Source organism: Sturnira hondurensis, unplaced genomic scaffold (genome assembly GCF_014824575.4).
Source record: "Sturnira hondurensis isolate 20B ecotype Veracruz unplaced genomic scaffold, ASM1482457v3 Scaffold0000167, whole genome shotgun sequence".
NCBI classification, from domain to species: domain Eukaryota; kingdom Metazoa; phylum Chordata; class Mammalia; order Chiroptera; family Phyllostomidae; genus Sturnira; species Sturnira hondurensis.
The window spans coordinates 5,636,093-5,651,639 of record NW_028072798.1 but is presented as its reverse complement, the minus strand read 5'-3'; the positions used below and the strand labels follow the sequence as shown (position 1 = coordinate 5,651,639).

The 15,547-nt window shown below is 55.8% G+C and overlaps 1 protein-coding gene across 7 annotated transcripts in view; it reads right to left on the bottom strand.

Annotated features, from left to right (window-relative positions):
* The window catches only part of SYNJ2 (synaptojanin 2), an 82,173-nt gene extending 67,212 nt beyond the window's left edge, over positions 1-14,961 (bottom strand). For 4 of the 7 annotated variants that reach the window (XM_037054988.1, XM_037055119.1, XM_037055291.1 and 1 more), the window contains exon 1: positions 14,709-14,957. In XM_037054988.1, coding sequence (XP_036910883.1) covers positions 14,709-14,835 — 127 coding nt within the window. In that variant the 5' untranslated portion in view covers positions 14,836-14,957. Of the gene's footprint in view, positions 1-14,708 lie in introns of all 7 variants that reach the window. The other 3 variants (XM_037055530.1, XM_037055369.1, XM_037055064.1) reach the window with 3 other exon arrangements.
* Between the last annotated feature and the right edge of the window lie 586 nt (positions 14,962-15,547).

Genomic DNA, 15,547 nt, shown 5'->3' with positions numbered 1-15,547 from the left:
TGAGCACCCTGGGCCTCAGCACGTGGCTCTCGGAAAAGCCTCGTCCAGCGTTAGAAACACAAATGAAGAGCCCCTCCCCAGCCGAGCTTGGGGACCCTGGGCTTGAGACCCGGAAATCTGCGTTTTATTGAGTCCTCTTGGTGAAAATCACTGCCTTAGGTTATTTGAAGTAAACCCCAGACTTCATATCATTTCACCTACAAATAGTTCAGTAAGAATCTCCAAAATGTAGTGTTCTTTTTATTGATTGATTTTTTTTAACTGACACAGAGAAACACAGAATGTTGTTTCACTTATTTATGCATTTATTGGTTGCTTCTTGTATGGGCCCTGACCAGGGCGTATGAAGGTGATGTTCTAACCAACTGAGCTACCTGGCCAGGGCAGGGTTCTTTTTAAACACATAACCTCAAAATCATTATCACACCTAAAAAACCTTAAGCATAATTCCTTAACATCATCACATATCTGCATGTTCTGAAAGCAGAACCCAAGGACCTGTGGTAGACTGGATGTGGGATAGGAGGGGAAGACAGGGTTCAAGGACGATGCCAAGTTTGTCTCCCAAAGCCCTGAAAGAATGAGTGGCTGTCACCCGTGATGGTGAGGATGGACAGGACAGGTCTGGGTGGAACAGCGGGGGCTGGACAAGCCAGCGCTGTAGCTGTGGGTGCCTAAGGAGAAGCCGGGGCCAGCGCTGGCCTGGAGCCCCGCAAAGACGGCCAGCTAAGACACAGCCTGGACGTCCCCAGCAGACCGGAGGTATTTAGCCTCCTGAGACTGGGGCGGATCACCAAGGGAGGGAGGGCAGGGGACAGTGTGGTCATGGGTCAGGGAGGCTGAAGGGACATGGCCAAAAAGATGTCAGAAATCCAGGAGTGCATGGTGTCTTGCAAGCCTGGGGGCGGATGCATGCCAGGCAGGCAGGAGGGGTCGGTGGCGTGTGACGCTGCCCTGTGTCCTGTGACAAAGTGAGGGCTTGTCACTTTAGTTAGGGCTTGGTGAGCCACTGAGGAATGGTTTCAGTAAAGTTGAGGAGCAAAACCGCAATGAAGAGGGAGAGAAAATGGGGACGGTGAGCAGAGACAGTTCCGTGTGTGCACGTCTGTGCACATGGGTGTGTGCATGTCTGTGCACGTGTGTGTGTGTGTGTAGAGGAGAGACATGGGGAGGCTGTGGAGAGGACAGTGAGGTCGAAAGCCTTCTCCAAGGTGGGGGCTAACCCCCAGCCTGCACACGGGCGGCAGGTGGAAGCGATCCGGGAGAGGGAAAGGCTGCCACAGCCAGGCTGGGCAGCTCTGCAGGAGCCACGCCTTGGACCAAGCGGGTCAGCACTGATGTGGGGGAGGGGCAGCCTGTGAGAGAAGGGTGGGCGGATAACTGGAAATTCTCTCCTGCTTGCTTGCACTTCCTCTATGCAAGGAGAAGCAGCTCTACCAGCTAAGAGAAAGGGGAGGGGGAGGAAGGCGGTGGGGGTGACAAGGGAGAAGTAGCAATGGCAGCGGGAGAGGAGGGAGGTGGTAAAACCTCGCTGTGGGGAGGGTAGGAGAGTGAGCCGAGTGCAGAAGCACTTGAAGGGCCCACCTGGACTCAGGGACTGTGAAGTGACAAAGACTGGCAGCGTGGTAGTGGGTAGCTTCCAGAAACCTCTAACTGTGGCTGTACCTGTTGAGTAGGACCAGGCAAGGGCAGAGCAGGGGAGGGTAGGAGGGTGCAGGGGAGGGGGCGGGCAGGGAGAAGAGGCGTGGGGCAGGGGGACACTGTGTGGGGGCGTGGTTCAAGGGACTGCAGCTCCAGGAAGGGCAAGTGGGGCTGGAATGGGGGCACTGAAGGAGGAGCCAAGAAGGCCGAGGTGGAAGATGGAGGCTGTGGAGTGAGTAGATGAGCCAGGGTGGCAGACACACTGTCCGGAGGAGGGGAGGTCAGGGAGCCCCAAGGCCAAGGTCGTCGGAAGGATCACCAGGGCTATGGAAGGCACCAACCAGCAAGGGCAGGACTTGGCACTGCAGAGACTGGCCGAGGAGGAAGGTCAAATCTCCATGGAACCAGGCGAGTTTGAGGCCGGCAGTGGGTGACCTGGTTCCTTGATATGTGCGGGCAAAGGCTTAACGCTGCCTGCCAGGGAGTTTGACCTGGGCTCCCTTTCTAGACCTGTTTCCCTGGTAACCTGGTAAGAGTTGCCCGTGTTGTTAGACAACATGGCTAATGATAAAAACAGACCTGACTGGTGGAAGGATCTGGACTGAGAACCCGCCATGCGAGGGCGTGTGCCGGGGGATCTCTAGACTGAGTGTGGACTCACAGGGCTGCTGTGAGGACGCCTCTGCAGGAGAGGGCCCCACCCCATGCCCCACCGTGCCCTGCCAGCAAGCTGTGGCTCCATCCTGGGTCTTGAAGGGGTGATGGCCGCTGGACGTTTAGAGGGGCCTAGAAAGACCGCCCCCAGGGGTGCTGTGCATGAGATGGACGTCCAGTGCTGTTATGGAGGAGGGAGGGAGAGGGTATGGACAGGGCGCAGAGGGGCTCAGGGGACACACCTCCCACCCCTGGGCCCAGTGGGCCAGGTGGAGTGGAAAAGAATCAGGCCCCGATTGAGTGGCCGGCACGGGGACCAGTGTCCTGCCTCAGAGCAGAGCTGGCTGGGCCATGGATTCTGGTTCCCAGGACAGTGCTGTGGTCAGACGCCCTGAGGCTGGGGTGGCTGTTCCCGAGGTGGCCCTAGCCTGCTGCCCATACCCCGGACCCCACAGGCCGAGTTCCTGGTCGGCAAAGAGCCAGCCCACATCACTGCTCAGACCAACTGCGTGTGCTTCTTTCTTTCACATTTTCTTTTTTTTCTTTCATCAAAGTTTCCACAGTAACATACTAGAAGGAAATTCCAGCAAAGCCCAGCCCGCAGGTCAGAAAAACAAGTAGGTCAAGTTAACAATGCAGACGGCCCAAGGCTGAGGTGCCATTTGTGGCTCCATTCTTGTACAGAATATTAAACCATCCTCTTGTATTTCAGGGTCTCAAGAGGCTAGAATCGTCCAGATCAAGGTCACTGTCTCCATCTTGTGCTCATTCTGAGCTCAGCTAAGACCGGCCTGGACTGTTCCTTTCCAGAGTTATCAGTTGGGAGCTAAAGCAGCTTTTTAGAGAGACAATGGTTTTCCTGGGCGACAGTGGCTGCCGGGGCGTTGCTAAGCACAGTGGAAATCAAAACAGCAGTCTGAAACAGAAGCTGCAGAGCCAAGACAAAAGCCAATGTGGGTGACACGTCAGCCTGCAAGGAAACTTGTCTGCCCTCTCACTGCCTGCCTCCCTCCCTCCCCGAAATGTCCAGGCCACACTGAAGAGCCAGTGGGGAGGGGGGTCCTCAAAAAAGCATTACCTAAGCAAATGCACCCCCCCCACCAAGCCACACTGCAGTGCACAACCCAGCCAGAGAAAATAAGGGGGGAATGCATCCTCTCCTACGGCCACAGCTGGAAAAACATCTGTAGGGCACCCCCACCCTGCACCGAGGTCAGCAGCGGCTGAGGTTACTGGGCTGAAGGAGCTGGCGGCTTGAACAGCAGAGCTGGACACGGAGCCTTTAGTTTCCCCCCCTTAGAAAGGGGAGATTAAGGTCTTCATTCAGCACTGATACAGTGCTGAATATGCATCTGGCTGACCAAGGACCAGGGACGGGGACCCAAGCCTCAGTCAGCAGTTCCTTACAGCTTTGGGCGGGGCAGCTATGGGGAATAAGAATGAAGCACAAAAATAGCTCTCTCCTCAGATGTGCACATGCTCTCTTTAGACCTGGGCGGGGAGAGGGGCGTGGCGAGGACAGATCCTCGTGGGCAACGGGTCATGGCCTAGCCACAGACCCTACTCCTGGGCCCAGTCTCCTCCCTGCCGCACAAGAGACGCCTGCTGGGCCAAGGCCAGGCGTGCCCCTCCCTCTTGCGCCAAGCCCTTCGGCTCTCTCCCAACGACTAACACGGGAGGTCCAGGCCTGGGCTGGTGCTGGGGGTTCCACTCCAGCTTCTTCTCTGGCTTGTTTGCCAAGGGACCAGCCAGACCAGTCCTGGGCGCCTCCCCTCTCCTCTTCCCCACTCAGGTTCAGGTTCAGGCTGAATGCCGCCCCTCCTCAGCTCTGCTGCAGCCTTGCCTCCATGCTACTTTCCTCCCATGGAAGCCCTATTTCCACGTCTGTGTGCATTGCACGCACATGCACACACCCCTTCAGAAGCCATGTGGTGTGACCCATACATTGTCTTCGTATGCCACAGGCACAGCAGGGGGGCAGCGGGGTCAAGGGAAAGTCACCCTCTCACACTCTGATTCCATCACTTGGCAAGGCTTCCAGAGGCCTGTGTGCTGGTGGCCTTGCTCTAGGCCCTGGGGAAACAGCAGAAAGGCAGGGACCAGACCTGGAGAAGAAGCAGGAAGGGAGCACGATCACTGCTAGAGGGTGGTCAGCCCTGTGCGGGACCGGCAGGTGGTGAAGGGCTTCAGGGGCCTGGCAGGGACCGCAGCCTGGCTGGCCCTGCACCGGGGAGAACAGGATGGAGAGAGTGGAGACGGCACGCTTGCACACCCCGGTCCCCACGGGGAAGGAGGAAAGGAGGTGAGGGTTGGCATCCATAGAGGGTTTCTTAGCATGAGACACAACGGTCTCTGTGTGTACTACAGCCTGTGCGTGTACAAGTCTGTGTGCATACACAGACTTGTGTGTGCACAACAGTTCATGGGTGTGATGGTGGGAATGCCCTATGTTGGAAGGAAAGGGGGAAACTGTGGGAACCAAGCCTTCGCAGTGAGATGGGACAGGACCCAGTGGGAAGGTAGGATCCCCTGGGGGGCCATCGCCTGTGACAAAGGTGGGCAGTGCCCACCAGCCCGGGGCAAACAGACGAGGTGACTGGGCTAGGCAAGTCCTCTTCATCCGCCCGCCCATCTCAGTGGGGTGGGCAGTGAAATCCTTAGCTGGGAGGGGCCGGGCCCTGAAGGCTGGAGGGCTGTAAGCAGTCATCCTGGAAAGCACTGGAGACATGGCCAATGTAGTGAGATTACCTGGCTACACTGCAAATGCTCTATGGGGTCGCCGCAGACAAGCCCATGCCGTGTGTGTTTCTTAGCATGTTCAGCATCGTGGGCACATGCGTAGGGCAGAGGACAGCGGGGCTGCTGCAGCTGGGGCGCCACCCCGCAAGCATGGAGGGCAGTGCCGTGCAGAGTGGAGACCATGCGGGGAAGGCCCGTCCCTGTGGACTGGGAGCAACAGCAGGAGGGCAGAGAGGGTGCGCGGGAGTGAACAGTGGTGGGTCTGGGCACCCACAGGTCTTGGTGGGCGGCAGAGGTCTCTGGGCAGCGGTTCTGAGGGACTCGGGAGGACGGAAGAAGCGGAGAAGGATGCTTTGTTGGTCCTCGGCACTCCTGGTCCTGCCCCTCCCGCCCGCTGCCCTGGAGCCCTGCCCCGCAGTTCCCAGTGTTTAGCATTGAGCAGGCTGGTGGGCAGTAAGCTGAGCAGGTGTGACCTACCCAGGACAAGGCAGGTCTGGGCTGTTCCGAAACCTGAGGGGCTGGCCCAGGGAGCAGGTGCACCAGAGACCCAGGTGAGCCCTGGGAGAGGGGTCAGCCCAAGGGGAGAGGGACAGGTCTGAGGGCAGAGCTGGGGGCCCAGGAGGGAGGGGTGACTAAGAGAGGGCACTGTTTGTCACCTGGTGCCTCCCCCCAGGAATCACAGGAGATGGCAGGAAAAATGGAGCAGAAGAACTTAGAATCCCGTTCACCCATCAAGCATCTATTTCAGTGCAAGGCAGAGCGGCTGGCAGGGCGGGCTCACCTGTCCTGGCCATTTGTACCTTTTCTTTGGGGAATGGCTGTGTTGGTGACTAGCCTGTCCTGGCTTAAAGCTCCGTGCCACAGGAACCGATATCCCTTCAAAGACCCCAAAGGTATAGATTCCAGGATTCCAGAATTCAAAAAAGATGCAGAGTCTTTTTTCCCATTACTGCCTCTAACTGACTAATGATGGCTTTTGGGAGAAACCCATCAGGTCTTATCTGTCATGGTTGAAGAGCAGTCAGCTTACTAATTCACCTTGTCTAATGGACAACCAAATGCCTAACACCCAACTCCAACAGCCATTCACATCCCCCCAATCTCATTTCCCTACCCTCCCTCGCTGCTGTGTGCATGTGTGTGTGTCTGTTCGTCTGTCCATCCGTCCATCCATCTCCTGAAGTGTTAGACGTGGCATCCCTGCACTCTGGCTACTTTGGGGTCTTTCTCCTGTGTTTTCTAAGTGTGCAAATCTTACCATCTGCACCTGAAAGGCAGGAGAGTGTTCAGGGCAGGGGAGACAGAAGCCCCACAACGAGGGACTCTCCTGGGGGGTCTGGCACCAAGGTGGTGACCATGCTCCCGCCCACGGCCCTTCCTCTAGAGCTCCCCGCCCTCTCCACACAGGATCACGCCTCAAGTCTGTCTGCCTCCTGGGGACACGCTCTCTCTCAGACAAAATTNCTCTGGCTACTTTGGGGTCTTTCTCCTGTGTTTTCTAAGTGTGCAAATCTTACCATCTGCACCTGAAAGGCAGGAGAGTGTTCAGGGCAGGGGAGACAGAAGCCCCACGAGGGACTCTCCTGGGGGGTCTGGCACCAAGGTGGTGACCACGCTCCCGCCCACGGCCCTTCCTCTAGAGCTCCCCGCCCTCTCCACACAGGATCACGCCTCAAGTCTGTCTGCCTCCTGGGGACACGCTCTCTCTCAGACAAAATTCTAATAGGTTCTCCATAACCTCATTTTTCCACCCGCCAACTGACCCAGACACACAGAGGGGGAGGGTGCTGCGGAAGCCAGGACACAGCCCCCGAAACCCCATGGGCCCCCTCCCCTGTGCAGAGGTCTCTCATCACAGTCTCTCCCTCCCTGTGCCTGGTTCCCATGCAGCAGAGGTGCAAACGCCGGTTCCGCAGTTGGACTGAAAGGTTTATTACTATCACACCCATGAGAAAGAAGGCTTTACCCCGACTGACTTTCTCCAGGGCAGCCTCCAGCCCACGTGGGGAATTGGGAAACAGTGGCCCCTCTGGACAGATTCAGAACCGCAGACAGAGCCTGGAAAGCAGGGACAGGGCTGGAAAGGGGAGTTCTCTCTCTGTCTCTGTCTCTCTCTGTCTGTCTCTCTCTCTCTCTCACACACACACACACACACACACAACTGGGTGGAGGGACCAAACCTGGCACCCAGGCCCGGACCTTCCCCCGTGTCCCCATCACAGGCTCCCTGGGGTCTTGGACATCTTTAATCTTTTTAACATCCTTATGAAAATTGTGCCTCTTCCCCTGCCAGGAATCAGTAAAACTTAGATGATATAGGTAGATAGAGAGAGTTCTGATTAAAATCAATTTACATATACTACCAGATAAAATCTCTCAGTCCTCACCCCAAAACACTGTTTTGTAATCTGTCGGGAGGAAGTGGCAAGGAGCCCTTGGAAACTGGAAACAGAAGATTCCACTTGTCCACTTAAGAGACAAAAAATCTGAATGTGGAATTCCAGTCTTGCAGCTCCCTTGCTGGTCCTCCTGCTACTCTGGAAGGTGTGGTGTGTCTGACCTCTGCGCCTCCCTGGGCGCTCGGGGGCTCCCCCGCCCTGTGGTCAGGGAGGAGGCAGGCAGATACACCGCAGGGGGCTCCGATGGCAGCGCCTGGCTCAGTCCGGGCAGGTGGCAAGTTATTTCCAGCCCTTGTTCTCCAATATTCCTTTCTTTACTTACATCAAAGGAACCCATTGTTGAGACAGGCCGGGGCGTGACTGTCACTGCTCCACTGGGCCACAGCACGCGTGACAGCGTTCTGCTCACGCCTCACCGCGGATCCAGCTCCACCCCGCCTGACCTCAGTTGCTAAATCCGACAGAGGAGATGCGGGGAACTGTCTCCTCTGCTTAGAGTCTTTTCCAACACATGGTTTTTATCCCCCACGGACAAGATTCCCGCTGACACCAATTTCACGCAGCCACAGTCAGTGAGACAGGCAGCGAAGAAAAGACCGCCCGCTCCCGAACACACCAGCTCTCCGCTCCAGCCCAGATTATTAAAAAAAAAAGTTATGCAATATGATGAAAGGTAGTTCAGAATTGCAATGGACATTAATAGGAATCGGCTAAATGAGCTCCTGAACTAGCACAGTTTATGATATCTTCATAAATACTGTACTTTGTGTTCCTGATTTAAACTTAGAGTGTTATGGCTTGTTTATTTATTTTTGCTGGTTATAAGGAAGAGCAGAGTGAAGCACAGATATTTTCATGCATTTTAATGGACTCACAAAGTGTCCACCAAACAGCGTAGAGCATCAGACTCCTGGGTTGAGCTCAGAGTAAGAGCTGTGCCATCTCGGATTTTGTGAGCCCGATAATTGCTCTTAACACTCAAATTTCTGGCTAGCTTACAATGGTGTGCGCGCATCTGTGACACTTTTTAAATTTTAATAATTTCTCATTTTTCAATTACAGTTGTTGTGCCATATTCCCTTAGTTGCAGGTGCACAGACATTTATACAACTTTCTAGGTGACCGCCCTGAGGCAACGGACACCCTCCTGACACCGTGCGCAAGTCACTGGGGACCGCTCACTCTGTTCCCTACGCTGTACTTGATCCCCATGACTACTCTGTAACTGCCAATTTGCTTCTTAATCCTTATAATTTTAACTAGGCATGTGAAGTGGTGGTGTGTCTTATTTGCTTATGTTTAGTGTTTAAGCTCTTTTTTTTTTAAAGCCACAAGGAATCTCAGTAGAAAGAGTAGAAAGGCAATACAGGTTATCCTTCATTTGTTTTCAGATTAGGAGCTGAGGTCTGCAAAGATTAACTGTATTCCTTCAAGATTTAAATGAACAACAACAACAAAAACCAACCCATGAGCAGCCAGAGCCAGAATTCATTCAGGTCCGCCTCTGCTGCCCAAGACGTGGGAGACTAAGCAGGTGGATGGGGTGGGGTGGGATCGCTGCCTTCCAGGGTCAGACCTGAAGACGGGGAAGTAGCTGTTTCTTCGTGGAGATCACGACCGCCAATCCCTACTCAGTCTACACTCGCTGAACACGAAAAGGCAGCGGCCCAAGGACAGGCTCCCCTTCGGTCTGGACCAGCCCAGTCCCACCCTGGGCCTGAGCATCAGCTGGGAATACCCCGCCCTCTCCCCGCCCCCTCCCCACCCCACTCGGCACATCCCACACCAGCACTCATGTCCCGCTCCCTGTGACCTCACCCCGTTTCAAAGGGCACGGGAAAGTCCCCTGTCATTTCTTATCACCCGTTTTGCCCTGCCTGTCACCTTAGATCTTGTCACAGAGCAGAAGAGGCAGAAGATGAGGCCCAGATCTCAGGGGGGGGCATGGTTTCGTTGAAAACACACAAGGAGAAGTTTGAGTCGGAGAGCACAGCGGCCGGCCCAAAGGCTAGACCGGGACCCCGGCTTCCAGGAGTTCTAGGAGGGCCGGCCGGCCAGGCCCCAGCATCCGAGAGGGAGGAGGCGGCACTGGAGAAGCACAGATGCAGGAATAGAATTAAGTGCCAGCTCCCTTGACATCACAGAAACCTCTCCGGAGGAGTCCCACATTCTCAGGAAACTGCCTTAAATTTAAGTCTGGCATCTGTGCTTTGGAACAGCTGCCGTGAACTGGGCCACAGGAAGGAGGTGCCCGGCCGGCCCTCCATGCTTGGAGTGAACCATTCCTGCCCCAAGTCATTTCTGAGCCAGGCAGCTGTACAATCAAACAGTGACCCACCAGCTTCCTCTGCCAGGAGGGCTGCTGCGCCTCCCCGGGACATGGCCGAATGCACCTGGCCTTCCCAGCCAGGGCACGGGACCAGGCCAACAGCAGGTGCTCAGCATCCACCTCGGGCGCCAAGCACAGTAAACCCACCGGCTCGGCAGAGGCCCCCCCCAGAACAAGCCAACAGGACCAGGAAGAGGCATTCCTGCAGGGTGCCAGGCACACGCATTCGGGGACCCCGCCCCACTTGCACTCGAGGTCTTTGGGTGAGGCCAGTCTGTTCTACCTGCCTGACAGTCGTCACCGTGGAGCCCTGCCCCTGTATGCCGAACTGTTTTTGAGTTTTAGGTTAAGCTAACAAACGATGAAACAAAATATGCTTTATCTTCTCAGTTTGAGAAGTACACCCCCATGATGAACTGGAGCACCAGGCCCAGAATCTGGCTGGGGTGGGGGGTAGCCCCCACCCTAGCCCAGTATCTTTCCACCCACCTCTGCTCTCCTGGCTCCACCCACCCTGGCAGGGGCCTCGTGCCCGCACCGGAGGACACCCCAACCTGTGGGTGTCCAGTCCCTCTCACACCCAGGACCCTTGCCACACCCCCTCCCTGGGGCCAGAGCGGGACCCACCCCTGTGCAGGAGCCGGGGCCCTGGGCACCTGTGTCCTGGGGTGTGGTCCAGACAGGGGAACACAGATGGCATGTGGACATGGCCATGTGGACAATGAGCCCCTCTGCTCATTCTGGTGAGAGAAGCGGACCGTCTCCCCTGAACCCATCAATGTCACCCCTGGGAGGGGACAGCCTGCCTTTCCAGGCTGCGGTTTACTCTTCCCATGGGAGTACTTTGCTCTCAAAACTGTGTCTGGGCCAGAATCTCAGAATCAGTTCCCACCACCACTGCTGCGTTTGGTCACATTGCAATCTGTCGAGCAAATGTTGAACTTGCCCACGCAAATACAGGATGGTGGGGGAGGGGCCAGGCCAAATAGCAATCTTGTTTGGCATGGAGCCAACTAAATTCTAGGAGATTAATTTTGCATAAAAAATACAGGCATGGGTAAGAGATATAGAATGTATTGATGATTATGAAGGCTGAGTGACAGGTACCTGAGAATTCCCCTTTCCCTCCATTTTTATGCATGTTTTAAAATTTCCACCATTAAAGACTAAAGCCTCCCAAAGAACCGTGGCAAGATCTGAAATCGCATTCCCACAAGGAGTTACCAAAACCACAGGCAGAAGCCCACACTGACGCAGTCTGCGATTTTGTAAACGCCATGCTGAACAAACCTCCACGAGGCAGGATTTGAACTGGGGCCCCGGAGGCTACCCGGCCACTGTGGCTCACTCGTCCCAAGTCAGGACCTGGAACGCCCGGCTGGCCTGCCTGTGCTTCGGTCTTCACCCAGGAGAAATGACAACTGGCTGCTCACGTGACCCTCTCAGGCGGTCTTAAACAGGTCAAACTTCAAGTCACTGACCAAATAAATCCGGGCCACAAAGCCAGGGAAAGAGCTCCAGTCCAAAGAAAGCACTCGAGGCTCTGTGTAAACACAGGCTGGGAAACCCCAGGCTCCCTGTTTACAGAGGAACTTTCCCCCAGGAGCTCAGAGTGATTAATTTAGGGACACTCGTTCTTGAATGAAGTCTCCCAGCCCTCCTTCCAGCCTCCACCCCCGCTGCCTGTTCAACAGCAAGCCAGGGTGGGTGGGGCTGCACCAGCTCACAAAGGCAGGTGCAAAGGACCCAGGCCGCCCCTCCTGGGGACTGGGGGAGTGCACGGAACTTTGGAACATCGTGCTGGCTCCGGAGGTGGGTGACTTCCGCCAACGATAGGCCACCCCCTTCATCTTGCCCACATGAAGTCTAAAAGACAGACACGAGGACAGCAAGTACTTTTGGCCCTGATGGGTACACAGGACACTTCTGTACCCTCACTGTGGGGTTGCAGGCCACAGGGAATGGTTGTGCCCTGTGGCTTGTCACCTACACCTGAGAAGCCTCTGCTAGTTGGCCAGGTCACGGGGAAAACTCTCCAAACACCTCTGAAATGGGCACCAATGTGTGCAGCTTCTCTGCCTCTGGAACTCCTGTTCCCACTGATCCACATTAAAGATAGATTCTCCAGCAAATTCTTTTAGCAGCAAAACTGGGAAGTATTCCTCCAGCAGCCCTCCAGCTGGCTGGCTGGCTAGATGACCTGGTATGTGGGCACAAAAGGGCAGGACCCAGCAACCCACCAATCAAGGATCATTTGTTTCTCTTGAACTCAGAGCCCAGTTCAAGTCCCTGGCCATGTCCAGGCCTTGCTTGAAAACATGAAGCAAATTCCAGGTGCGCCCTTCCACGGGGAGACCTTTTCAAGCTGAGATCCTTGTGGGGTTCAATGTGCCTGGAAGAGTTGTGCTCACTAGGTAGGAGCTAGATGTCATCCCCCCACCCCCACCAGCTCTCCCGCCGCTCCCATAAAAACAGCGGCATCGTGCGTCTGCTCCAGAGCTGGGCAGGACATGGGACCGACCACTCAAGGCCTGGAAAAGCCACTACTCGTGTAGGAGGAAACCCTCCACTGAAGTCTCCCTGGCCTCTCACTGCTACTGGGGAGACCCATCCCAGGGAACCACAGCTGAAATGAAAACGGAAACTGCCCCTAACCTTGACCCTCACAAAAAGAGTGACCGGTCAGGATTCTGCCATTAGCTCTGCAGGCAGCCACAGGTGTACTGTCCCACACAAAAGCAGAAACTGCTACCTTCTGGCGGGGCGGGAGGCGGGGAATGAAAGCATTCTTTACCTTGTTGAGGAGAGGTAAGCAGAAAAGGGAGGCCTTTGGAGCACAGAGGTTTCTAGTTGAGAGCCATCCTGGCTGACCAGGCCTGTTTAGGGCCCTTTAAGAGTCTGAGACAGCAACTTTGTAGTAACTTCATAGTAACGGAGGCTCTCACAGTCCTTCTCACGACTGGCAAATACCAGCAAATGCTACAGCTTCTTTTAAAAATAATTGTACTTAATTCGGAAAAACGGACTTTAAAAATTAAGTGCTCAGCCCCAGGTCCACCGAAACCTGAGTGCCAGGTCAGGTGACAAACGGGGGTGGCACGGGAGCCCTTTCATTCCTGTACTGTCATCGCCAATGTAACATACATGTACTTCAGCCCAAGCTTAATCTCCCAGTTGAAAGTATGCATGACATTACTTTTCTAAGCCACCTGTAAATCTTCACTTTTGAAAAGTCTCTTTCTCCCAGTGGCTTCAAAGGAACAGAAATGTGGATGAATCTGGCTTAACGCTGTAATCCAGTTGAGGAATATCTTAATCTCTTGGATGGAGCAACGGTTTTGTACCGTGAAATTAATCTCTCAGCTCTGGTAAATGCAGTGTGAAGCAGACATCTAAAATGGAGCAGAAATTTCTGTGGTTTTCTCGCAAGACCTTAGCAAATGACCAAACTTGGACTTTTCAGGCCAGAGCACAAGTTGGAATAACCTGATAATAATTTAATCCACCATTTGCTGCCTGCGTCTGGTTCTCACAAACACTGGAGACCTCTCAGAAACCGAGTGATGGAAAACAAGCCCGTCCCTGTAAGCTGATGAAATTACTGGGGAAGTGGAACCTGAAGAGATGGTCTTTCTCAGAGGCAGATACTAACTGAAGAACCAACGCACACGAATGGGAACAAAAGACTGGAGACGTTTACAAAGTGTGGAAGCGAGGGCACGAGTCACCGCCACCTAAGGGACAAATGAACGCCCTCTGCTCAGCTACGAACAAGGGACTATGCAGCATCTGGACACCACTGGAAGCCTGTCCTCCAGTGGTCAAGTTTAAGGTTCTAACACCCTGACCCTGCTTCTCTCACTTTGGTATTACCTAGGCCTTCATGGAGAACATTAGCCACAACACATGGGACCAGGGGGTGATTCCAGAACAGCCACACAGGAGTCAGATAGAGATGTGCCACTTTGGACAAGCAAGTTTCTTGGCCTCTTCAGGCCTCAGTTTACTCATCTGTAACATGGGGATAATAACAGCTCTTTTGTAGAATTATAAAGATAAAGGAGATTGTCTCTCAAGCCCTTGGTGCGGTGCCAACCTAAAGACTTCCTGAAGCCCCATGTGAAACATGCCGGCTTGGCTCTGATCCACAAACACTCTCCCTGAAGGCCGAGTCGTCACAAGCTGGATCCACCCCCAAGTTCTATACTTTGCAGCACTTACGCCTCTCTGCCAAGTGTTTGTATGAGGCAAAGGTGCCACGGGCAGGAAGAGGAAGACCCAATATGAGACAGCTTGATGCCATAAAGGAAGCCACTGAAACGAGTCCACGGGGCCCAGCAGGTTGGTGAGGATGGGATTCAGTGGGCATTGCTCTTTCGCAGCGTCATGGGGAGTGGAAGCCGGCTCAACTCAGTGGCACCCAGTAACACACACAAAGGGGACATCCGCGGTTTCTCCGAGTCTGTGCTACGGTGATTCTCTCCCCAGCCCCGCTGGGAGTGAAGCTAGCCAACACATACCAAAGGGCTTCATCAACAGGTGCAGAAGAACAAGAGCGCCAGGCACATGGGCCAGCTGGCTCCGCCATCAGCCCGCTCCGACCCTCAGGAATCTGTACCGAGTCCCGGCAGAGCGGACATCAAAGGCCAGAGGTAGCTCTCCAAGAACGGAACCCCGGGCCCTGTGCGCGCTGGGCCCAGACCAAGCGCTCTCCCTCGTTCCCTGGGTCATTTCATTCAAACAAGCCAGCCCCCAGCCCTCACGCCCCGCGGTCTCCACCCAGCCCGGGACTGGTCACCTTTGGCAAAGGAGGTGGCCCTGTCTCTAAGGCTCAGCAAGGCAGAGCCCTGTTTATGGGTGTCCCTTCCTTGCCCCCTCCCACCAGACAGGAGACGCAGGGGCGCAGCCCCAGCTCCAAACCCCGCGGCTAGATCGCAGACACTCACCGAGTGTGGCCACTGTGCCAGCTTCGAAGAGCAGGCAGTCCCCGCGGCCCCGCGCCTCCAGCAGGACACTGCTGTCGCCAGTGGCCTCCAGCCGCCGGAGGAGCCGCAGCCCTTTGCTCAGAGCCATGGGCACCCGGGCAGGGCCCGCCACGCTCCCCGCACCCGCAACTTCTAGGAGTTTCACTTTGTGCAGAGGCTCCGGCTGGCGCAGGCCCCTCCCGGGCGCCTTGGCGCCGCCTCCGCCTCTTCCTCCTCCTCCTCCTCCTCTGCCCCGCCGCCCGGGGCAGGTGAGGGCGCGCGCAGGCTCCCGCCTCCCGCCCGCTCTGCCCGGGCGCCGCGCTCCCCCCAGCGGCGAGGCCCGGCCCGGGCGCGGCTCTGCGGGCACGCAGGGAGGCCGGGCGTCGGATCGATCGCCACTAGCTGTGGGCCCCGGCGAGGCGGGGAAGCCCTCCCCGCAGTGGGCCTCCGCCAGGGAGGAGGATGCCACACATTCCTGGCCGCGGAGGCGGCTGCTGTCCGAGGGGTGTCCGAATGATCCTGAAACGGACGCCAAGGCCTTATATGGGCAGCTGGGTCGGCTGCGCTGGGGGGCTGGAGCCTCCGGGCGGCGGCCGCCCTCCCAGTCCCACCAGGGTGTGGCGCGGCCTCTCTAGTCCACTTTGGCGCCGCTGGGCGGGTTAGTTCAACTTCCTGTGCCTCAGTTGCCCTGCGGGTGAAGCGGAGGAATTACCTACTTAGTAAGGTTGAGGGGAGGATGGAGCTAATTTGCTTAAGGGGCTTGGAGAGAGCCTGGCAAGTGGAAAGTGCTAGATAAATGTTGCCTTTTACTAGCGTTTCAT